Source organism: Staurois parvus, unplaced genomic scaffold (assembly GCF_062004578.1).
Source record: "Staurois parvus isolate SC_StPar_1 unplaced genomic scaffold, SC_StPar_1.0 ptg001044l, whole genome shotgun sequence".
Lineage (NCBI taxonomy): Eukaryota > Metazoa > Chordata > Amphibia > Anura > Ranidae > Staurois > Staurois parvus.
In genome coordinates this window covers 7,501-33,502 of record NW_028318840.1, presented here as the reverse complement: position 1 = coordinate 33,502, position 26,002 = coordinate 7,501, and the positions used below count along the sequence as shown (strand labels likewise).

Genomic DNA, 26,002 nt, shown 5'->3' with positions numbered 1-26,002 from the left:
ATGCTTACTCTCTGACCTCTAGTAGCTCTGCTTGGTCACTCTCTAACCAAATCAGAGTACCTGGAGGAAAACTGATTCATGCACAAGGAGAGCATGAAAACTCCATGCAGATAGTGTCCTGAAAGAAAGCATATCAAGGACCCCAGTGCCATAAGACAGAAGGTCTAACCACTAATCTACTGTGGTTCACTGCCGATAGTGCTGCTTGCTCACTCTCTGACAATAGTATTCTCTGTAGACTCACTCTCTGACCTTGTCTCCATGCCTACTCACCCTCTGACCTCTGTTTAATCTGTATACTCACCCTCTGAACTTGGGTAACTTGCTTGCTCACTCTCTGACCACTCTTCTGTCTGTATACTCACTCTCTGACCTTGTTACCACGCCTACTCACACTCTGACCATTGGTTCAATATGCTTACTCATTCCCTGACCTCTGTTAAACTCTGCTTCCTTACTCTCTGACAACTGTTTCCTCTGCATACTCACTCTCTGACCTTCTAACTATACCTACTCACTCTCTGACCTCTGATCACTGTGCTTACTCAATATCTGATCTCTAGCAACTCTGCTTGCTCACACTCTGACCACTGCTCCCTCTGTATACTCACTCTCTGACCTTGTCACTATACATACTCACTCTCTGACCTCTGGTCATTACGCTTACTCACTCTCTGACCTCGGATCAGCATGCTTACTCACTCTCTGACCACTGTGTTTTTCAGTGTACTCACTCTCTGACCTCTGATCAATGCACTTATTCACTCTCTGACCTCTAGTATCTCTGCTTGCTCCCTCTCTAACCACTGTGTTTTTCTGTGTACCCACTCTCTGTCCTCTGATCAGCATACTTACTCTCTGACCTCTAGTAACTCTGCTTGCTCACTCTCTGACCTTGTCACTATACATACTCTCTGACCTCTGTTCGTTACACTTGCTCACTATCTGACCTCTAGTAACTCTGCTTGCTTACTTTCTGACCACTGTTTTCTCTGTATACGCACTCTCTGACCTTGTCACTATACCTACTCACTCTCTGACCTTTGATCAGCATGCATACTCACTCTCTGACCTCTAGCAACTCTGCTTGCTCACTCTCTGACCACTGTTTTGTCTGTGTTCTCACACTTTGACCTCTGATCAGCATGCTTACTCACTCTCTGATCTCTAGTAACTCTGTTTGCTCACTCTCTGACCTTGTCACTATACATACTCACTCACTGACCTCTGTTCGTTACACTTACTCACTATCTGACTATAGTAACTCTGCTTGCTGACTTTCTGACCACTGTTTTCTCTGTATACTCACTCTCTGACCTTGTCACTATACTTACTCTCTGACCTCTACTCATTATGCTTACTCTCTGACCTCTAGTAACTCTGTTTGCTCACTCTCTGACCTTGGCACTATACATACTCACTCTCTGACCTCTGTTTGTTACACTTATTCACTATCTGACCTCTAGTAACTCTGCTTGCTCACTTTCTGACCACTGTTTTCTCTGTATACTCACTCTCTGACCTTGTCACCTTTAGCTACTCACTCTCTGACCGTGGATCAGCATGCTTACTCACTCTCTGACCTACAGCAACTCTGCTTGCTCACTCTCTGACCACTGTTTTGTCTGTGTACTCACTCTTTGACCTCTGATCAGCATGCTTACTCACTATCTGACCCCTATTAACTCTGCCTGCTCACTCTCTGACCACTGCTCCCTATGTACACTCACTCTTTGACCGTGTCACTATACCTACTCACTCTCTGACCTCTGATCGCTGTGCTTACTCACTATCTGACCTCTTTTAACTCTGCCTGCTCACTCTCTGACCACTGCTCCCTATATATACTTACTCTCTGACCTCTGATCACTGTGCTTACTCACTATCTGACCTCTAGTAACTCTGCCTGCCCACTCTCTGACTACTGTTCCCTATATATACACTTACTCTCTGACCTGTGGTCATTATGCTTACTCACTCTCTGACCTCTAGTAACTCTGCCTGCTCACTCTCTGACCATTCTCCCTCTGTATACTCACTCTCTGACCTTGTCACTATACTTACTCTCTGACCTCTGCTCATTACGCATACTCACTCTCTGACCTCTAGTAACTCTGCTTGCTCGCACTCTGACCATTCTCCCTCTGTATACACACTCTTTGACCTTGTCACTACACCTACTCACTCTCTGACCTCTGGTCATTACGCCTACTCACCCTCTGACCTCCGAAAAACTCTGCTGCTGGCTGGGATTTTAACAGAAGACCCCAGTGCTGCAAGGCAGTAAAGCCAACCACTAAGCCACTGCACTGCCCATTTTATCAAAGATTTTATGACAACACACCAGCAGCTTTACCCCCTAACCAATCCCGATGTCACATCCTCATCGGCCCACGTAAGCCGCCTTGACGCGCCCCACTGACATTTAATCAGAGATTTCACTTTTATTCCACAAACAGCACAGGCATTGATTTTATTGATTGCCAGACAAAACCACAACAAAACCATGTTAATCTTTAAATACCAAACAATTTACTGTCTCCCTCCTTCCACGCCGACACAATTTATTAGGATTTTATACTTCTTAATGCAAAAAAAAAAAGTTGCTCTCACTGATAGGAGAGGAAGAAAAAAAAAAACTGGTGTCCTCCCCGGATTCCCATTAAAGATTCATCGTATTAATGGTATGACTCATGTGGATGTGTTCAGTCTGAGCCGCACGCAATTAAATCTGCCGCGGACAAAAGTGACTCCCTCTGGTTAACTAACCGAATGACAGCCGCTGGAGCCGAATGTTCACCGCCAGCCAAAAGGTAACGCAGGGAATTCATTTGCCTCCGACGTCTCCGTAAATCTGCACAGATTATCTTCTGCATCTCAACACACGTGCCTTGTACTACAAGACGCATGGAGCGATCGACGTAGAGCTCCATCCATATCTGATAATAAACGTAATAAACGCACGCACGGTCTGCAAATAAAACCGCCTCTAGGCTCAGACTGCAGGTAACATAAAAAGGTCACATGAACAAAACCAGCTTCATCTCCAATACAGATGTCCTCAGTCTGATGGCCAGCATCATGCAGTCCACTACCTAGGAGTGCAGGTCATCCCGGACCAGCCCCCAGATTGTGACTGAACACCCATACCTGATAATAAACGCACACACGGTCTGCAAATGAAACCCCCTCTAGGGTCAAACTGCAGGCAACAAAACCAGCTTTGGCTGCAATGTTCATCTCCAATCCAGATGTCCTCAGTTTGATGGCCAGCATCATGCAGTCCACTACCTAAAAGCCAAGGTCATCCCGGACCAGCCCCCAGACTGTGACTGAACACCCATACCTGATAATAAACGCACACAAGGTCTGCAAATAAAACCGCCTCTAGTCTCAGACTGCAGGCAACATATTATAAAAAGGTCACATGAACAAAACCAGCTTCATCTCCAATACAGATGTCCTTAGTCTGAAGGCCAGCATCATGCAGTCCACTACCGAAAAGCCAAGGTCATCCCGGACCAGCCCCCAGATTGTGACTGAACACCCATACCTGATAATAAACGCACACACGGTCTGCAAATGAAACCCCCTCTAGGGTCAAACTGCAGGCAACAAAACCAGCTTTGGCTGCAATGTTCATCTCCAATCCAGATGTCCTCAGTTTGATGGCCAGCATCATGCAGTCCACTACCTAAAAGCCAAGGTCATCCCGGACCAGCCCCCAGACTGTGACTGAACACCCATACCTGATAATAAACGCACACAAGGTCTGCAAATAAAACCGCCTCTAGTCTCAGACTGCAGGCAACATATTATAAAAAGGTCACATGAACAAAACCAGCTTCATCTCCAATACAGATGTCCTTAGTCTGAAGGCCAGCATCATGCAGTCCACTACCGAAAAGCCAAGGTCATCCCGGACCAGCCCCCAGATTGTGACTGAACACCCATACCTGATAATAAACGCACACACGGTCTGCAAGTAAAACCCCCTCTAGGGTCAAACTGCAGGCAACAAAACCAGCTTTGGCTGCAATGTTCATCTCCAATCCAGATGTCCTCAGTTTGATGGCCAGCATCATGCAGTCCACTACCGAAAAGCCAAGGTCATCCCGGACCAGCCCCCAGACTGTGACTGAACACCCATACCTGATAATAAATGCACACACGGTCTGCAAATGAAACCCCCTTTAGGCAAAATAATATAAAAAGTCACATTAAGAAAACCAGCTTTGGCCGCAATATTCATCTCCAGTCCAGATGTCCTCAGTTTGATGGCCAGCATCATGCAGCCCATTACTGAAAAGCCCAGGTCATCCCGCACCAGCCCCCAGATTGTGACTGAACACCCATACCTGATAATAAACGCACACACGGTCTGCAAGTAAAACCCCCTCTAGGGTCAAACTGCAGGCAACAAAACCAGCTTTGGCTGCAATGTTCATCTCCAATCCAGATGTCCTCAGTTTGATGGCCAGCATCATGCAGCCCATTACTGAAAAGCCCAGATCATCCCGGACCAGCCCCCAGACTATGACTGAACATCCATACCTGATAATAAACGCACACACGGTCTGCAAATGAAACCCCCTCTAGGCTCAGACTGCAGGTAACATATTATAAAAAGGTCACATGAACAAAACCAGCTTCATCTCCAATACAGATGTCCTCAGTCTGATGGCCAGCATCATGCAGTCCATTACCGAAAAGCCCAGGTCATCCCGGACCAGCCCCCAGATTGTGACTGAACACCCATACCTGATAATAAACGCACACACGGTCTGCAAGTAAAACCCCCTCTAGGGTCAAACTGCAGGTAACATATTATAAAAGGACACGTTAACAAAACCAGTTTTGGATGCAATATTCATCTTCAATCCATATGTCCTCAGTCTTATGGCCAGCATCATGCAGTCCACTAGCTAGGAGCCCAGGTCATCCCGGACCAGCCCCCAGATTGTGACTGAACACCCATACCTGATAATAAACGCACACACGGTCTGCAAATAAACCCCCCTTTAGGCAAAATAATATAAAAGGTCACATTAACAAAACCAGCTTTTGCTGTGATATTCATCTCCAATCAAGAGATTTCTCCTGCAGTACTTGTTTCTGACGCTATATGTCCTCAGTCTGATGGCCAGCATCATGCAGTCCACTACCTAAAATCCCAGACCAGCCCCCAGATTGTGACTGAACATCCATACCTGATAATAAACGCACACACGGTCTGCAAATAAAACCCCTCTAGGGTCAGACTGCAGGTAACATATTATAAAAAGGTCACATGAACAAAACCAGCTTTGGCTGCAATATTCATCTCCAATCCAGATGTCCTCAGTCTGATGGCCAGCATCATGCAGTCCACTACCTAGGAGCCCAGGTCATCTCGGACCAGCCCCCACACTGTGACTGAACACCCATACCTGATAATAAACGCACACACGGTCTGCAAATAAAACCCCCTTTAGGCAAAATAATATAAAAGGTCACATTAACAAAACCAGCTTTGGCTACAATATTCATCTTCAATCCAGAAATTTCTCCTGCAGTACTTGTTTCTTCCACTAAATGTCCTCAATCTGATGGCCAGCATCATGAAGTTCACTACCTAAAATCCCAGGTCCTCCCGGACCGGCCCCCAGACTGTGACTGAACATCGATATCTGATAATAAATGCATACACGGTCTGCAGGCAAAATAATATAAAAAGTCACATGAACAAAACCAGCTTTGGCTGCAATATTCATCTCCAATCCAGATGTCCTCAGTCTGATGGCCAGCATCATGCAGCCCACTACCGAAAAGCCCAGGTCATCCCGGACCAGCCCCCAGATTGTGACTGAACACCCATACCTGATAATAAACAAACACACGGTCTGCAAGTAAAACCCTCTCTAGGGTCAAACTGCAGGCAACAAAACCAGCTTTGGCTGCAATATTCATCTTCAATCCAGAGATTTCCCCTGCACTACTTGTTTCTGCCACTAGATGTCCTCAGTCTGATGGCCACCATCATGCAATCCACTACCGAAAAAAGCCCAGGTCATCCCGGACCAGCCCCCACACTGTGACTGAACACCCATACCTGATAATAATAAATGCACACACGTTCTGAAAATAAAACCCCCTCTAGTCTCAGACTGCAGGCAGAATATTATGAAAGGTCACATTAACAAAACCAGGTTTGGCTGCAATATTCATCTTCAATCCAGAGATTTCCCCTGCAGTACTTGTTTCTGCTGCTAGATGTCCTCAGTCTGATGGCAAGCATTATGCAGTCCACTACCTAAAAGCCCAGGTCATCCTGGACCAGCCCCCAGACTGTGACTGAACATCCATACCTGATAATAAACGCACACACGTTCTGCAAATAAAACCCCCTCTAGTCTCAGACTGCAGGCAGAATGTTATAAAAGGTCACATTAACAAAACCAGGTGTGGCTGCAATTTTCATCTTCAATCCAGAGATTTCCCCTGCAGTACTTGTTTCTGCCGCTAGGTGTCCTCCGGCTGATGGCCAGCATCAGCAATAAATGTAGGTGATCCCAGACCAACCCCCAGCTTGTGACTAGACCGTGAAAGAAGCAGTAGCACCGTGATGAGCTGGGTTGTCTTAATGCAAGGGCACCCCACGGCACTGCTCAGGGGCCCCAGATGCATGGGGGCCCCATGATAATTTTGTCTTACATCATACTTGCTAACTGTCCTGGATTTGCTGGGACAGTCATGTTTTTAACTAAGCTGTCCCAGGATAGTCGTGTTCTGGGTAGTGTTCCAAAACCTGCACTGTGCCCTCCTTATCTCAGTACTGTGCCCTCCTTATCCCCCTGTACGGTGCCCTCCTTATCTCTGTACTGTGCCCTCCTTATCCCCCCTGTACTGTGCCCTCCTTATCCCCCTGTACGGTGCCCTCCTTATCTCTGTACTGTGCCCTCCTGATCCCCCTTGTACTGTGCCCTCCTTATCCCCCTGTACGGTGCCCTCCTTATCTCAGTACTGTGCCCTCCTTATCCCCCTGTACTGTGCCCTCCTTATCTCTGTACTGTGCCCTCCTTATCTCAGTACTGTGCCCTCCTTATCTCAGTACTGTGCCCTCCTGATCCCCCTTGTACTGTGCCCTCCTTATCCCCCCTGTACTGTGCCCTCCTTATCTCAGTACTGTGCCCTCCTTATCTCAGTATTGTGCCCTCCTTATCCCCCTGTACTGTGCCCTCCTTATCTCTGTACTGTGCCCTCCTTATCTCTGTACTGTGCCCTCCTTATCCCCCCTGTACTGTGCCCTCCTGATCCCACTATTGTGCCCTCCTTATCTCAGTACTGTGCCCTCCTTATCTCTGTACTGTGCCCTCCTTATCCCCCCTGTACTGTGCCCTCCTGATCCCAGTATTGTGCCCTCCTGATCCCAGTATTGTGCCCTCCTTATCCCCCTGTACTGTGCCCTCCTGATCCCAGTATTGTGCCCTCCTTATCCCCCCTGTACTGTACCCTCCTGATCCCAGTATTGTGCCCTCCTTATCCCCCTGTACTGTGCCCTCCTGATCCCACTATTGTGCCCTCCTGATCCCACTATTGTGCCCTCCTGATCCCACTATTGTGCCCTCCTGATCCCACTATTGTGCCCTCCTGATCCCCCCTGTATTGTGCCCTCCTGATCTCAGTATTGTGCCTTCCTTATCCCCCCTGTATTGTGCCCTCCTGATCTCAGTATTGTGCCCTCCTGATCTCATTATTGTGCCCTCCTGATCTCATTATTGTGCCCTCCTTATCCACCCTGTACTTTGCCCTCCTGATCTCAGTATTGTGCCATCCTTATCCCCCTGCCTTGTGCCCTCCTTATCCCCTCTGTACTTTGCCCTCCTGATCTCAGTATTGTGTCCTCCTGATCCCAGTATTGTACCCTCCTTATCCCCCCTGCATTGTGCCCTCATTAGCCTCCCTGTACTTTGCCCTCCTGATCTTAGTATTGTGCCCACCATATCCCCCCCGTACTGTGCCCTCCTGATCTCAGTATTGTGTCCTCGTTATCCCTCTGTACTGTGCCCTCCTGATCTCAGTATTGTGTCTTCCTTATCCTCCCTGTATTGTGCCCTCCTTATCCCCCCTGTATTGTGCCCTCCTTATCCCCCAGTATTGTACCCTCCTGATCTCAGTATTGTGCCCTCCTTATCCACCAGTATTGTGCCTTCCTGATCCCTGTACTGTGCCCTCTTGATCCCAGTATTGTGCCCTCCTGATCCCAGTATTGTGCCCTCCTGATCCCTGTACTGTGCCCTCCTGATCCCAGTATTGTGCCCTCCTTATCCCCCAGTATTGTGCCTTCCTGATCCCTGTACTGTGCCCTCTTGATCCCAGTATTGTGCCCTCCTGATCCCAGTATTGTGCCCTCCTGATCCCAGTATTGTGCCCTCCTGATCCCTGTACTGTGCCCTCCTGATCCCAGTATTGTGCCCTCCTTATCCCCGTATTGTGCCCTCTTGATCCCAGTATTGTGCCCTCCTGATCCCAGTATTGTGCCCTCCTGATCCCAGTATTGTGCCCTCCTGATCCCAGTATTGTGCCCTCCTGATCCCAGTATTGTGCCCTCCTGATCCCTGTACTGTGCCCTCCTGATCCCTGTACTGTGCCCTCCTGATCCCAGTATTGTGCCCTCCTGATCCCTGTATTGTGCCCTCCTGATCCCCCCTGTACTCTGCCCTTCTGCCCCCCCCCCCCTGTACTGTTCCCTGTGTATTGATCAGTCTTTGATTAATGGCATGCTTTACGATAGTTTAAAATTGATTTTTATTAAAAGTACTAATAAATATTTGTTTAATTCTATCAGCTATTTATACTTTCATTCTTGAGAGCAGGTGCATGAATTGGTGCAGGCCAGTATGGGCCCCAGTGCATTACTTTGCCCAGGGGCCAATGATGCTATTAGGATGACCCCGGTGATGAGTTCATCATCATTTCACCTGCAGTACTTGTTTCTGCCGCAAGATGTCCCCAGTCTATTGGTCAACATCACCTATGAGCTCAAGTGATCCCAGACCAACCCCCAGCTTGTGAATGGACAGTGAATGGAGAAGCAGCACAGTGATTACCTCATCACTCTGCTCTCTCCTCCTATCAGCATGCTTCTTGTTAGCGCATGAACGGATTGACCCCTGACTGACAAAGTAGAAAATGCTGTGGGAACAGGTCTAGCATTGCAGCAACCTTCCCCTAGACCTAAATTAGCTATTAACCCTTGCAGTGCCGGTGTGGCCCCACTACAAGGGATGATTTTTATGACTCTGATGGTGACAACAGTGGGCCGTGTCTGTGCAGTGTGGATTGGCACAGCCACTTGCAGTCTACGTCAGAAGCCCACGTGACAATGCAGGAGCCCAACTGGGAGACTGGGAGACATTGTCCTGAAACCAATGATTTAGGGAGCTATTCTTCCCTGGTGGCCACTATCCCACTGACACCAATGATTTAGGGAGCTATTCTTCCCTGGTGGCCACTATCCCACTGACACCAATGATTTAGGGAGCTATTCTTCTCTGGTGGCCAGTATCCACTGACACCAATGATTTAGGGAGCTATTCTTCCCTGGTGGCCACTATCCCACTGACACCAATGATTTAGGGAGCTATTCTTCCCTAGTGGCCACTATCCCACTGACACCAATGATTTAGGGAGCTATTCTTCTCTGGTGGCCAGTATCCACTGACACCAATGATTTAGGGAGCTATACTTCCCTGGTGGCCACTATCCCACTGACACCAATTATTTGGGGAGCTCTTTTTCCATGGTGGTCATTATCTCATTGACATCAATGATTTGAGAACTGTTGTCCCACTGACACCAGTGACTTGGGGAAGTTTTCTTCCCTGGTGGACAGGATTCTACCGACACCAATTATTTCTTGAGCAATTCTTTCCTGGTGGCCACTATCCTGCCAACACAAATTATTTGAGGGGCTATTCTTCCACAGTGGTCATTATCCCATTGACACCGATGATTTGGAGAGCTATTATCTAACTGACACCAGTGACTTGGGGAAGTTTTCTTTCCTGGTGGCCACTATCCTGCCAACACAAAATTATTTGGGTAGCTATTCTTCCCTGGTGGCCACTATCCCACCGACACCAATGATTTGAGGGGCTAGTCTTCCACGGTGGTCATTATCCCATTGACACCGACGATTTGGAGAACTATTATCCCACTGACACCAGTGATTTGGGGAGCTCTTCTTCTCTGGTGGCCACTATTCCACTGACACCAATGAGTTGGGGAGCTCTTCTTCTCTGGTGGCCTTTATTCCACTGACACCAATGAGTTGGGGAGCTCTTCTTCCTTGGTAGCCACTATCCCACCGATACCAATGATTTGGGGAGCTATTCTTCCCTGGTGGCCACTATCTCACCGGAACCAGTGATTTGGGGAGCTATTCTTCCACTAACGCCAATGATTTGGAGAGCTGTTCTTCCCTGGCAGCCACTATCCCACCGACACCAATGATATAGGGAGCTATTCTTCCCTGGTAGCCACTATCCCACCAACACCAATGATTTGGGGAACTATTCTTCCCTGGTAGCCACTATCCTACTGACACCAATGAGTTAAGAGTTAATTTGAGAGCTGTTGTCCCACTGACACCAGTGACTTGGGGAAGTTTTCTTCCCTGGTGGACAGGATTCCACCAACACCAATTATTTCTTGAACTATTTTTTCCTGGTGGCCACTATCCTGCCAACACAAATTATTTCTGTTCTACAGTGGCCATTATCCCATTGACACCGATGATTTGGAGAGCTATTATCCCACTGACACCAGTGACTTGGGGAAGTTTTCTTTCCTGGTGGCCACTATCCTGCCAACACAAAATTATTTGGGTAGCTATTCTTCCATGGTGGCCACTATCCCACCGACACCAATGATTTGGGGGGCTATTCTTCCATGGTGGCCCCTCTCCTACCCACACCAATAATTTGGGGAGCTATTCTTCCATGATGGCCACTCTCCTACCCACACCAATAATTTGGGGAGATATTTTTCCCTGGTGGCCACTATCCTACCCACACCAATGATTTGGGGAGCTATGCTTCCACTATCACCAATAATTTGGGGAGCTATTCTTCCATGGTGGCCACTCTCCTACCCACACCAATAATTTGGGGAGATATTCTTCTCTGAAGGCCACTATCCCACCGACACCAAGGATTTGGGGAGCTACTTTTCCCTGGTGGCCACTATCCCACCGACACCAATGGTTTAAAGGGCCATTCTTTTATTGAGAATTCTGTTATAGGGTTATTTTTTCATTCCGATATTTTTATTATATGAGGTTTTTTTTTATCTGTTGGAGCACGGAAGGTTTCAAAAAAATCTACGGTGCCCTGGTCTCGCTACGATTGAGAAGCACTGGACCAGGGGTGGACTGACCATTTGGAAACTCGGGCACTGCCCGAGGGCCCGGGGTCAGTAGGGGGCCCCATGAGATGCCCCTGGTACCTTTTTCATAGTTTTTTTTTTAGTTTGGACAAGGACACAGGGGCCCCATGATCCCCTATTGCCCGGGGGCCCCATGAGTTGTCAGTCCGCCCCTGCACTGGACTGAAGGACTATAGAGAACCAATGGATTGATGGACAATTGTACAGAGGTCCTTTAACCCTCCAGTTTGGATTGTAGGAGGACACTGGAGTGGAGTTTTGCATTCAACAATGGCAAGGATGACAGCACTGTCTTTGTTCTTCACCTACACAATAAATGTAGTAGCCTTGTGGCTTTTGTATCCCTTTAAAACAATAAACGTTCAACACTAAAATTGCCCTTCAAAAGCAAAATAAAAAAATGTCACTCTCCGTTAAACTTTTTGTTCTTTTAAACTTTGCCTCCATTGTCTGGCTGCCGCCGGTGAACAATCTCACCTACACGTAGGTGTCAACTTGAGCGTTCTCAAGACATTTTTTCCTTGTTCCTATTTTATATTTTTATATCAAATCCTGAGACATGAAATTTCTGCTCTTCAAAGTAGTCCTTTTTTTTTTTTTACAGCTTTTCAACTGCTCTTAAAAGTGTGATTAAGTGTTAAGATTAAGAATTTAATCACAGCGCTTGGGTGAGGGATGCATGCTGGCTTTTTCCATTTGATAAAAGAAGGAAAATACTTAAAAATGCGGCTGAATAAAAAAAAAAAAAACTTTAACAGAAGAAAAAAATGCTACAAAATGACTGAAAAAGTGTTTTATAACGTCTGAGAATTTTAAAATGTTTTTCACAGCATCATAGTTATTCATTTTTTTTTTAACATGATAATATTCGGCAGGCGTATGTGAATATACTTGAATCATAAATAAATATAAATGTTTATTTACTTGGTTCTATGGGCCTCTAAAAGTGTTTTGTTTTTGTTTTGTTTTTTGTAACACTCACAAACTAAAAAGGAAAAAAAAAATTAAAAAATATTGTAACAGGAACATGTGTATTTAGAGCCAAAACTTTTTTTTTTAAATCTATTTATTAATTTTTTATTTGGATTAATATGGAACACTTAGAGCCCTTTTTCAGTTTTTTTTTTAAACACTCACAAACTAAAAAGGAAAAAATATTGAATAATAAATATTGCAACAGGAACATGTGTGTGTAGAACTAAAACGTTTAATCTATTAATTAATTTTTTATCTGAATTAATATGGAAGGGTTCGAGCCCACTTCATTATTTTTTTTACATAATAATATTCAGCAGCAAGCGTATGTGAATATACTTGCATCATACATAAATATAAATGTTTGTTTACTTGGTTCTATGGTCCTCTAAAAGTGTGTGTTTTGTTTTTTTTGTAACACTCTCAAACTAAAAAGTAAAAAAAAATGTAAACAATATTTTAACAGGAACATGTGTGTTTACAGCCAAAAGTTTTTTTTTAATCCATTTATTAATTTTTTATTTGGATTAATATGGAATAGTTAGAGCCCTTGTCAGTTTTATTTAAACAGAAACTAAAAAGGAAAAAAATATTAAACAATATTGCAAGAGGAACATGTGTGTTTAGAGCTAAAACTTTTTTTTTAATCTATTTATTCATTTTTTTTATTTGAATTAATATGGAACAGTTAGAACCCTTGTCAGTTTTTTTAAACACTCACAAACTAAAAAGGAAAAAATATATTACACAATATTGCAACAGGAACGTGTGCGTGAACTAAAATGTTTAATCTATTAATCTATTTCTTTTTTATCTGGATTAATATGGAAGGGTTCGAGCCCTCTTCATTTTTTTTTTTACATGATAATATTCAGCAAGAGTATGTGAATATACTTGCATCATAAATAAATATAAATGTTTGTTTACTTGGTTCTATGGGCCTCTAAAAGTGTTGTGGTTTTTTTTAACACTCACAAACTATAAAGGAAAAAAATATTAAACAATATTGCAACAGGAACTTGTGTGTGTAGAACTAAAACATTTCATCTATTAATTAATTTTTTTATCTGGATTAATATGGAAGGGTAAGAGACCTTGTCAGTTTTTTTTTAACACAAAAACTTAAAAGGACAAAAAAATAATTAAACAATATTGCAACAGGAACATGTGTATTTAGAGCCAAAACTTTTTTTTAAATCTATTTATTAATTTTTTATGTGGATTAATATGGAGCCCTTCTTCAGTTTTTTTTTAAACACACACAAACTAAAAAGGAAAAAATATTGAATAATAAATATTGCAACAGGAACATGTGTGTGTAGAACTAAAACGTTTAATCTATTAATTTATTTTTCTATCTGGATTAATATGCAAGGGTTAGAGCCCTCTTCATTTTTTTTTTACCATGATAATATTCAGCAAGCGTATGTGAATTTACTTGCATCATAAATAAATATAAATGTTTGTTTACTTAGTTCTATGGTCCTCTAAAAGTATTTGTTGTTTTTTTTTTTTTTTTGTAACACTCACAAGCTAAAAAGGAAAAAAAAAAACAATATTGCAACAGGAACATGTGTGTGTAGAACTAAAACATTTCATCTATTAATTTATTTTTTTATCTGGATTAATAAGGAAGGGTAAGAGACCTTGTCAGTTTTTTTTTAACAAACAAACTAAAAAGGACACAAAAAGAATTAAACAATATTGCAACAGGAACATGTGTGTTTAGAGCCAAACCTTTTTTTTTTAATCTATTTATTAATTTTTTATTTGGATTAAAACGGAACAGTTAGAGCTCTTGTCAGTTTTTTTTAAACACTCACAAACTAAAAAGAAAAAAAAAATATAAACAATATTGCAACAGGAACGTGTGTGTGAACTAAAATGTTTAATCTATTAATTTATTTTTTTATCTGGATTAATATGGAAGGGTTCGAGCCCTTTTTTTTTTTTTTTTTACATGATAAGATTCAGCAAGCGTATGTGAATATACTTGCATCACAAATAAATCTAAATGTTTGTTTACTTGGTTCTATGGCCCTCTAAAAGTGTATTTTTTTTTTTAACACTCACAAACTAAAAAGGAAAAAAAAATATTAAACAATATTGCAACAGGAACTTGTGTGTGTAGAACTAAAACATTTCATCTATTAATTAATTTTTTTTATCTGGATTAATATGGAAGGGTTAGAGACCTTGTCAGTTTTTTTTTTTTTTTAAAACAAAAACTAAACAGGACAAAAAAATAATTAAACAATATTGCAACAGGAACATGTGTGTGTAGAACTAAAACATTTTATCTATTAATTTATTTTTTTAATCTAGATTAATATGGAAGGGTTAGAGACCTTGTCAGTTTTTTTTTAACACACAAACTAAAAAGGACAAAAATTAAACAATATTGTAACAGGAACATGTGTGTTTAGAGCCAAAACTTTTTTTTTAATCTATTTATTAATTTTTTTTATTTGGATTAATATGGAACAGTTAGAGCCCTTGTCAGTTTTTTTTTTAAACACTCACAAACTAAAAAGGAAAAAATATTAAACAATATTGCAACAGGAACGTGTGTGTGAACTAAAATGTTTAATCTATTAATTTATTTTTTATCTGAATTAATATGGAAGGGTTCGAGCCCTTTTTTTTTTTTTTTTTTACATGATAAGATTCAGCAAGCATATGTGAATATACTTGCATCACAAATAAATCTAAATGTTTGTTTACTTGGTTCTATGGCCCTCTAAAAGTTTTTTTTAAAACAAAAACTAAACAGGACAAAAAAATAATTAAACAATATTGCAACAGGAACATGTGTGTGTAGAACTAAAACATTTTATCTATTAATTTATTTTTTTTATCTAGATTAATATGGAAGGGTTAGAGACCTTGTCAGTTTTTTTTTAACACACAAACTAAAAAGGACAAAAATTAAACAATATTGTAACAGGAACATGTGTGTTTAGAGCCAAAACTTTTTTTTTAATCTATTTATTAATTTTTTTTATTTGGATTAATATGGAACAGTTAGAGCCCTTGTCAGTTTTTTTTTTAAACACTCACAAACTAAAAAGGAAAAAATATTAAACAATATTGCAACAGGAACGTGTGTGCGTAGAACTAAAATATTTAATCTATTAAATTTATTTATTTAACTGAATTAATATGGAAGGGTTCGAGCCCTCTTTTTCTTTTTTACATGATAATATTCAGCAAGCGTATGTAAATATACTTGAATCCAGGGGCGGACTGACAACTCATGGGGCCCCCGGGCAATAGGGGATCATGGGGCCCCTGTGTCCTTGCCCACACTCAAACCACACCCAAAAAAGCCTATGAAAGGCACCAGGGACATCTCATGGGGCCCCCTACTGACCCCGGGCCCTCGGGCAGTGCCCGGGTTCCCCAATGGTCAGTCCGCCCCTGCTTGACTCATAAATAAATATAAATGTTTATTTACTTGGTTCTATGGTCCTCTAAAAGTGTGTTTTGTTTTGTTTTTTTTAACACTCAAACTAAAAAGGAAAAAAAAAATTAAACAATATTGCAACAGGAACATGTGTGTGTAGAACTAAAACATTTAATCTATTAATTTATTTTTTTATCTGGATTAATATGGAAGGGTAAGAGACCTTGTCAGTTTTTTTTAACAAACTAAAAAGGACACAAAAAGAATTAAACAATATTTCAACAGGAACATGTGTAGAGCCAAAACTTTTTTTTTTCATCTATTTATTATTTTTTTATTTGGATTAATACGGAACATTTAGAGCCCTTGTCAGTTTTTTTTTTAAACACTCACAAACTAAAAAGGAAAAAATATTAAACAATATTGCAACAGGATCATGTGTGTAGAACTACAATGTTTAATCTATTAATTTATTTATTTTTATCTGGATTAATATGGAAGGGTTAGAGCCCTCTTCATTTTTTTTTTTTTTACATGATAATATTCAGCAAGCACATGCATGTGAATATACTTGCATCATAAATAAATATAAATGTTTGTTTACTTGGTGCTATGGGCCTCTAAAAGTGTGTTTTTTTTTTTTTTTTGTAACACTCACAAGCTAAAAAGGAAAAAAGAATTAAACAATATTGTAACAGGAACACGCGTGTGTAGAGCCTATTTTTTTTTTAAAAGTATATATTTATTCATTTTTTATTTGGATTAATACGGAAGGGTTAGAACCCGTGTCAGTTTTTTTGGCAGGAGGAAAGGCATGTAGAAAGGACAGCAAAACAACCAGTGAGCATGGGGCCTAAGGGCCGGTTCACACTATAGAAACGCAGTCTAGATGCGTTTCCGCGTGTGCATTTTTTGATGCGTTCCTGTTAATTTTTCCCCCCTTTTTCTTCAATTTAAATAGGGACATGAGCAGGGGTGGACTGACAACTCATTGGGTCCCCGGGCAATAGGGGATCATGGGGCCTCTGCAGGGGCAGACTTAAAGCTCATGGGGCCCCCGGGCAATAGGGGATCATGGAGCCTCTGCAGGGGCGGACTGACAACTCATGGGGCCCCCGAGCAATAGGGGATCATGAGGCCCCTGCAGGGGCGGAATGACAACTCATGGGGCCCCCGGGCAATAGGGGATCATGGGGCCCGCACAGGGGCAGACTGAAAACTCATGGGGCCCCCGGGCAATAGGGGATCATGGGGCCCCTGTGTCCTTGCCCAAACTCAAAAAAGCCTATGAAAAAGGTACCAGGGGCATCTCATGGGGCCCCCTACTGACCCCGGGCCCTCGGGCAGTGCCCGAGTTTCCAAATGGTCAGTCTGCCCCTGCACTGATGTGAACTATGACACTGACCACCATATCACCTGCTTTCTGTGCGTTTTGGATGTAGAAAAAAACGCAACTGAAACGCATGTCGTGTGAACCAGCCCTAAAAGAATAAATCAGATGGTGAGGAGGCAACATATCTCCCTCTCACCGCCTGATAAAACGTCGCTGAAAAGCGATCTGGGTGTGGTTCGCTTTTCAGAGGAGCCGTAAGGAAATGCTTCCTCTGGTCTGCAGCCATCACCTCAGCTTAGGCCAGGGGTAGGCAATCTGCAGCTTTCTAGCTGTTGTGGAACTACATTTCCCATGAGGCATTGCAAAGATTACACAACTGACAGTTACAGCTATGACTTGCAGAGGCATGATGGGACTTGTAGTCCTGCGGCTCTCAGGTTGCCTACCCTTGCACTAGGCAAAGTCTCCGGTCTGGGGCTCAAGGACAGCTTGATAAAAGGCGGGACGATTCCTAAAAATACGATTCTATTTGGTCCGCAATTTATTTTCGGAGATTTGTAAATTTACTGACAGGTCCACTTTATAAATATCACATCGACTTTCTTCTTCTATCGTTGATTTGTACGGACGAGGAGAAGGAGAGCGACGATGAACGCACTAAGGGCAAACGCCAAAACATCGCTAATAACCGGGAGAAATCACGAAACAACAAACTGTTTAAAATGACAAAAGGAAAAAAAATGTAAAAATAGATGGAGAGCAGATTCCAGTCAATAATAAAAGGCGAACGGCGCGGTTTTACCCCCCCCCCCTGCGCCGCCCGCAGCAAATCCCGCGCACTTATGTCCATTACCATCCTCAAATCCGTCCAAGTGATGGAAACGCGCGTCAGTTATTGAAAACAGCCAATTACTGGGCATGAAGCAGGGCAGGGAGTAATCAGAGACACGCAGAGCACATACACAGAGCACGCGGTGCATTCCACACGCTGCGCACAACACAAACGCATTGATTTTTATTTTTTTTTCTCCTTCTAAGATGAAACGAGTTATCACTAAAATATAGTCCATCGCTGTCAGCCTGACAATTTAATTACCTTCATCTATCTGATTCCTTTTCATTCTGAACTGGGAAAAAAAAAAAATTGTGAAGCTTGGCAACAGGAAAGTAAACTGGTCTGAAGCCGTGGCGTTCACCGGAGGAAAGGAGAACGACTTCCATCGTTGAGTAAAAGATGCTGGTGCAATTGGTCAAATAACTTTTTATTTATTTAATTATTATTTATTTTATTATTATTATTATTATTATTATTATTATTATTAATAATAATAATAACAATAATAAAAAGTTATTTGACCAATTGTACCAGGAGCTTTCACTCAACAGACTTGGCAAATAAAAATGTATAATTACAAATTTTATAATGTAAAAATATTTAATTAAATGTACATAATAATAATTTAATTTATTTTAATTATATAATCTATAATTATAATTTTTTATTTGCAAAGTCTATTGAGTAAAAGCTCCTGGTGCAATTGGTAAAATAATGTTTTATTTATTTTATTTTTATTATTATTACTTACATTGTATTTATTTTTTTTAATTATATAATTATAATTATATAATTTAGAATTATAATTTTTTATTTGCAAAGCCTATTGAGTAAAAGCTCCTCTTACAAATTGGTCAAATAACTTTTTATTTTTTTATTATTATTATTTTTGTTATTATTATTATTATTACTTAAAATTGTATTTATTTATTTGAATTTTTGATTTGCAAAGTCTACTGAGTAAAGTCTCCTGGTACAATTGGTTAAATTACTTTTTATTTATTTTATTATTATTATTATTGTACTTATTTTAATTTTTTATTTGCAAAGTCTATTGAGTAAAAACTCCTGGTAAAGTTGGTCAAATAACTTTTTATTTATTTAATTTTTATTATTTCAATTTGCATTTATTTATTTTATTTATTATTAGTAGTAGTAGTATTTTCTTTTACTCTACCAACACGTGAAAAAGAAGAAGAGTTAACATAGAGACAGAGTTAGTCAACCAACATGTGAAAATGAAGTAAAAGAAAAATTACCATAGAAGTAGAGTTACTCAACCAACATGCGAAAAAATAAAAGAATAGTTACCATACGGGAAGAGTTACTCAACCAACACGTGAAAACAAAGTAAAGGAGTTACCACAGAGGAAGAGTTACCACAGAGGAAGAGTTACCACATAGGAAGAGTTACCACATAGGAAGAGTTACCACAGAGGAAGAGTTGACATAGAGGAAGAGTTGACATAGAGGAAGAGTTACTCTACCAACCTGCGAAAAAGACTAAGAGTTACCACAGAGGAAGAGTTACCACAGAGGAAGAGTTACCATAAGGGAAGAGTTACCACAGAGGAAGAGTTGCCATAGGGGAAGAGTAACTCAACCAACATGTGAAAAAGAAGTAAAAGAAGAGTTACCACAGAGGAAGAGTTACCACAGAAGTAGAGTTACACTACCAATATGTGGAAAATAAGAGGAGGTACCAGAGAGGAAGAATTACCAGAGAGGAAGAATTACCAGAGAGGAAGAGTTACCACAGGGGAAGAGTTACCACAGAGGAAGAGTTACCACAGAGGAAGAGTTGACATAGAGGAAGAGTTGACATAGAGGAAGAGTTGACATAGAGGAAGAGTTACTCTACCAACCTGCGAAAAAGACTAAGAGTTACCACAGAGGAAGAGTTACCATAAGGGAAGAGTTACCACAGAGGAAGAGTTACCATAAGGGAAGAGTTACCACAGAGCAAGAGTTGCCATAGGGGAAGAGTTGCCATAGGGGAAGAGTAACTCAACCAACATGTGAAAAAGAAGTAAAAGAAGAGTTACCACAGAGGAAGAGTTACCACAGAAGTAGAGTTACACTACCAATATGTGGAAAATAAGAGGAGGTACCAGAGATGAAGAGTTACCAGAGAGGAAGAGTTACCATAGGGGAAGAGTTACCATAGGGGAAGAGTTACCATAGAGGAAGAGTTACCATAGAGGAAGAGTTACTCCACCAATATGTGAAAAAGAAGAATAGTTACCGTAGAGGTAGAGCTACTCAACCAACACGTGAAAACGAAGTAGAAGAATTACCACAGAGGAAGTGTTACACTACCAATATGTGAAAAAGAAGAGCAGTTACCACAGAGGAAGAGTTACCACAGAGGAAGAGTTGCCACAGGGGAAGAGTTGCCACAGGGGAAGAGTTGCCACAGGGGAAGAGTTGCCACAGGGGAAGAGTTGCCACAGGGGAAGAGTTGCCACAGGGGAAGAGTTACTCTGCCAACAAGTGATATTTGAATGTCCTATGTAAGTTATTTAAAAAAAAGTTATGCCTCTTTGTACATGTTCTCCTCTGATCGGGACTGTTATAATGGAAGATCTTTATGGTTGCACTATGGGTGGTCCTCAGCTTAGTTACTCCCCGAGGTAGAAGGATTTTGGTAAAGTCAGATGCAAGAAAGTTTGAGTCCGATGTTTCTTTGTTTTGGGTAACAATTTTGTATTTATTGATTTGCAGTATCAAAAGTTAGTGCTCCACCCTTGAAGGAATGACCTCTCTGGGGTTCCGGTCTTCTCCCCTTCTCTGCCTACCAAGTCTGGCCGGCTCCTGCACAGAGTGAAAGCTGTTCTTGCAATGCTATGGATTTCATGTAGTCAGGGCTGCTGTTAGAAACCACGGGGCCCCATACAGCAAACCTGACAGGGCCCCCTTCAAAAAAACAAAACACAGTTCACTATGCTTTAGTTATGAATGCACACAGTGAGTGATCAGTATGGATCACTCATTGTGTTCATTCAGCAAAGGAAGAAGCTGGTTAATGTAACATATTTACCGAACCTTCCCCCACTCTCCATACTGAAAGATCCTATTGTGTGCTTGCAGCTGGAAGGAGAGGAGGGAAGCTGGTACTGTGGGGGACCCATTCACTGTGGGTGACTCAAATGTGCACAGGGAGGGTGATCAACATGGTGGGCGAGGGGGGAGGGCGCAATTACTGGAACCGGTCCCCTGTATGGCTCTCTCTGTAGCAGCTGAAAACCAGCGGGAGGGAGAGGAGAAGAAGCCGGCTGTCAGCTGCTGCAGAGAGAGCCATCCAGGGGACCGGTTCCAGTAGTTGCCCCCACCGTGCCGATCACCCTCCCTGCCCACATCCAACTCACCCATCGTCCTGGGCCCCCCAGCTTGCCTGGGCCCCGTACAGGAAGACTGGTGGTACCCCCTTATCCACGGCCCTGCATGTAGTATTGTGAAATATCAACACCAAAAATATAATGTGATGAAATGTTGAGTTAAACCCGGAAAAAACAAAACTAAGGGGCTGATTTGCTAAAGACAAATAGACTGCGCTCTTTGCAAGTGCAGTCGCTCCAGAGCTTAGTACATGGGGTGAAGCTCTACTGGGGTCCATCATCCAATCATGTGCAAGCAAAAAATTTTTTTTTCCTTGATTGTGATGCAGACATATCAAAGACCGTAGGCGTGCGCACAGTGTTTGCCAGATGTGCCTGGGCACACCATTACCACCCTGTTCACATTAGCATGATTGCTCTGTGTGCCACTGGGCTAATGGGACACCTATCTCAAAATCCATGATTGAACCCTCCTGCCTTGCTTCTCTCTAGGGACCACACAGGCCTCGGGGTCCCCACACAGCCTTGCACCAGATATGGTAAGGTACTGGAACACCATAGAGTACAGTAAACCGAACCTTCGTAGATGAAACTCCAGCACTGGACTACTTCGAACGCCAAGGACTCTACACATACGAACAGCTAAGGATAAAGCCGGCGCTGCTGATGGAAGTACCGGAAGCCACTGATGACGATACACAGTTGCTGGAACAACGCATTTCAAGGGCATGGCCCCCTTTTTCAAATCAGATTTGAAATTGCGATGGACTGCACCAAATTAGTACATGCACTATATTAAAAAAAATACAGCGAACAGCCAGATCGCATGGTACCTCTGTAACGTGCAATATGGTGCAGGCAAACGCACTGCATTTGCAACCTGCGTTAGGGTGTCATTAACAGTGACACCCACTGAAGATCGCAAGTGCATGTGGGTTTCCCTCACCGTGTTCTGATGTGAACTGTCCCTGAATACATAAAATCATAATATATAAGATGAAATAAAATAAAATCCAAATAGCCAACACAAAAAATTAAATAAAAACTTTCAAATAAAAGAAAAAAAGGAGATTTTTATCAAGCAAATTTCTTCTTAACAAGTCGAACAAAATTCCTGTTCAATAATTCATATTCAATTCATAGAAACATAACACGTGTAAACCATCGGAAAACCATTACTATAGCTTTTAAAGAGGGCCTGTGGCCAAGCTGTGGACATTGTCGGGCTGGTAGGACCAAAGGCCCTACCAGCCCAACAATGCCCATTGCCTGGGCACAGGATGACACCTAAAAGATATAATAATGGTTATTTCCAGGAAGCATTACAAATTGTTTTATTCAATTATTTTTTCTTCCTGGGAAAATTATTTTATTAATGTATTATTTTTTTTTCCTGGGAAAAATGAGGGTTTATTTTATTCATGTATTATTTTATTTTCCTGAGAAACATTAGGAATTATTTTATGACCGTATTATTATTATTTCTATTATTGGAAAGAACCCTGCGCTACAAGGACAACCCACTATAGAAATAATTTTAGCATTGAGATATATATATATATATAATCTATAGATAGATTTTGACTACTTCTACTGAAAAATTATATATAAACTAAAAATAGATTTACTAATAATTTATATCATGATAATTTATAATTAAAGTCATGATAATTTACATTATTTTGTTTCCATGAAACACAAATTCTTTTAATAATGTTTTTTTTTTCCTGGGAAACATTAGGAATCATTTTATGACCGTATTATTATTATTTCTATTATTGGAAAGAACCCTGCACTACAAGGAAAACCCACTAAACAAATAATTTTAGCATTTATATATATATATATATATATATATATATATATATATATATATATATATATATATATATATATAAAATAAAAATTGAGATATATATACAAAATAATGTCAGTTATAGTGACTATATTTTATTATAAAATATCATGATATAAATTATTAGTAAACCTGTTTTTAGTTTACATATAATTTTTCAGTAGAAGTAGTCAAAATATCTATCTATCTATCTATATATATATATATATATATATATATATATATATATATAGATTTTATAGATAGATATAGATATTTTGACTACTTCTACTGAAAAATTATATGTAAACTAAAAACAGATTTACTAATAATTTATATCATGATATTTTATAATAAAATAAAGTCATGATAACTGACATATTTTGTTTCCATGAAACATTAATTATTTTATTAATTAATTATTACTATATTATTATCATTAATAATAGTAATAACATATTTTTTTTTAAATTGGCAATAATCATGATTATTTAGTCGATTTATTCATTATTAATCATTACCTGGATTAGTGACTCTGACAATTTCTCTTCGTCTACTTCTAAGATGATGTTCTTGATTTCGTCATAAGGCATCCGATAGGATCCCAGGAAGATGGCTGAAATGTAAAACCCAAAGTAGATCAGAAACACAAAAAGTCGGCACAGATATAGATGCAGCTGCAAAGAGGGAAATGACTGTGAATAATGGCGAAGAACAATATACAAGCTGTCAGATTGATCAATGTAATGTCATTAAGCCAATGCACAAGGCTAAAAGCAGCTTTCACAAGGCGCCTGCACATAATATTTTATTTTCTTCCGAACCCTTGTTGGGGCCTCTCATCGTCAGCGTACATCTATTACCACCCCCCCCCCCCCCATCTGACGGGGTTCACTTTAAAATAATAAAATCTCTGCTTTAGAATGACCAACAGCAAGGTAATGCGAAGACCTACTTACTCAATCCATCCGATGTACATCCAACATCGCTCGTTTGTTGGTGGATGGACAATCAGATTGGAATAGTAACCCCTCGCCTACTGGGCACTTATACCCCCTTCCTGCCCAGGACAATGTTCAGCTTTCAGCGCTGTCGCACTTTGAACGACAATTGCGCGGTCATACAACACTGTACCCATATGACATTTTTATCATTTTTTTTTCACACAAATAGAGCTGGGCATATTATTATTTGCACTATAAAACAAAAAAACAGCAAAAAAAAAGTTTTCTTTCTATTATAAAATTTTGCAGACAGGTAAGTTTTCTCCTTCACTGATGTGCATTGATGAGGCTGCACTGATAGGCAGCACTGATGGGCACGGATAGGCAGCACTGATGGGCACTGATGAGGTGGGACAGATAAGCAGCACTGATGGGCACTGATGGGCTGCAATGATGGGCACTGATGATGTGGCACGGATAGGCGGCACTGATAGCAACGGATAAGGTGGCACGGATAAGCAGCACTGATGGGCACTGATAGGCTGCAATGAAGGGCACTGATGATGTGGCACGGATAGGCTGCACTGATGGGCACTGATGAGGTGGCACAGATAGGCAGCACTGATGGGCACTGAAGAGATGACACGGATAAGCAGCACTGATGGGCACTGATAGGCTGCAATGATGGGCACTGATGGTGTGGCATGGATAGGCGGCACTGATGGGCACTGATAGGCAGCACTGATGGGCACTGAAGAGATGACACGGATAAGCAGCACTGATGGGCACTGATAGGCTGCAATGATGGGCACTGATGGTGTGGCATGGATAGGCGGAACTGATGGGCACTGATAGGCAGCACTGATGAGGCAGCACTGCTGGGCATTGGTGAAGAGGCACTGCTGATGCTGCACTGATATGCAGCAATAATGGGCACTGATAGGCGGCACTGATAGGCAGCAGTGATGGGCACTGATGGGTGGCACTGACTTGTGGCACTGCTGGGCACAACTGCTGGGTGGCACTGGTGGGCAGTGACTGGTGGCACTGAGGGGTGGACATGCTGGGCACTGATGATTGGTGGAGATGTCCTCTGTGTCATTTGGCGGTCAGTGGCAGTACTTTCCTCACGTGAAAGTGTTGTCGATAACCCGCAACTACTGTATATTTACTTGGTGATCTGCTGTGTCATTGGACACAGCTGATCACGTGGTAAAGGGCCGCTATGATTGGCCTTTTACCTCATCATTTGATCAGCTGTGTCCGATCACGGAGAGCGCGGGGTGCACGCCGCTGGGAGGGTGCGGGAGGGCGAATCCTGGGAGGACGTTTTGTGACGCCCTCCCAGAACCGGACAACTGCGCTGTAACCGTCATTCGGCTATAACGCGGTCGGCGAGTGGTTAGGCTCACTTGAACTTTAAGAGGAAACCAGCTAAATGCAGAACATTCCAGATCCATCCAAACAAAGGGTGTGCAAAGTCTTACCAATTGTTCTCTGTAGAAAGCAACCACAGCCTGAGTAGAAAAGCCTGTGTCCTGCCAGCATGCTGCAGAAAAGGAATCCTGGTATCTGTGTGGAAGCAGGAGCCTCTCCGCAGAGATCTGACCTTCCCTCTTCTGAGTCAATTAGCAATGCTCATGCACCCTGTTCATTGGAGAGTTCTTGCTCTGACATAGTAGGGATGGTGTTGGACCTCGGCTACTTCCCAGGGCCAGGACAAGGGGTGGGCAGGAGGGGAAGCTGCCCTGGGCACTGTGGTATGACATGAGATAGGGAGGAGGGGGGATATTATAAGATTGGGGGGGGATTTGTTTGGGGAAGGCAAATTCGGGGGCGGCAGGGAGTAAGAATCGTTCTAGGTGGGATAATTTAGGTGTGTGTGTGCTAGGAGTGGTGATCTGGAGGGA

General features: G+C 41.8%; 1 protein-coding gene across 1 annotated transcript in view; it reads right to left on the bottom strand.

Annotated features, from left to right (window-relative positions):
- The window catches only part of LOC149440951 (protein diaphanous homolog 2-like), a gene marked incomplete at its 5' end in the record, with an annotated part of 377,750 nt that overhangs the window by 350,023 nt on the left and 1,725 nt on the right, over positions 1-26,002 (bottom strand). The window contains one exon of the mRNA XM_089657938.1: positions 23,670-23,764. Coding sequence (XP_089514064.1) covers positions 23,670-23,764 — 95 coding nt within the window. The remainder of the gene's footprint in view (positions 1-23,669; positions 23,765-26,002) is intronic.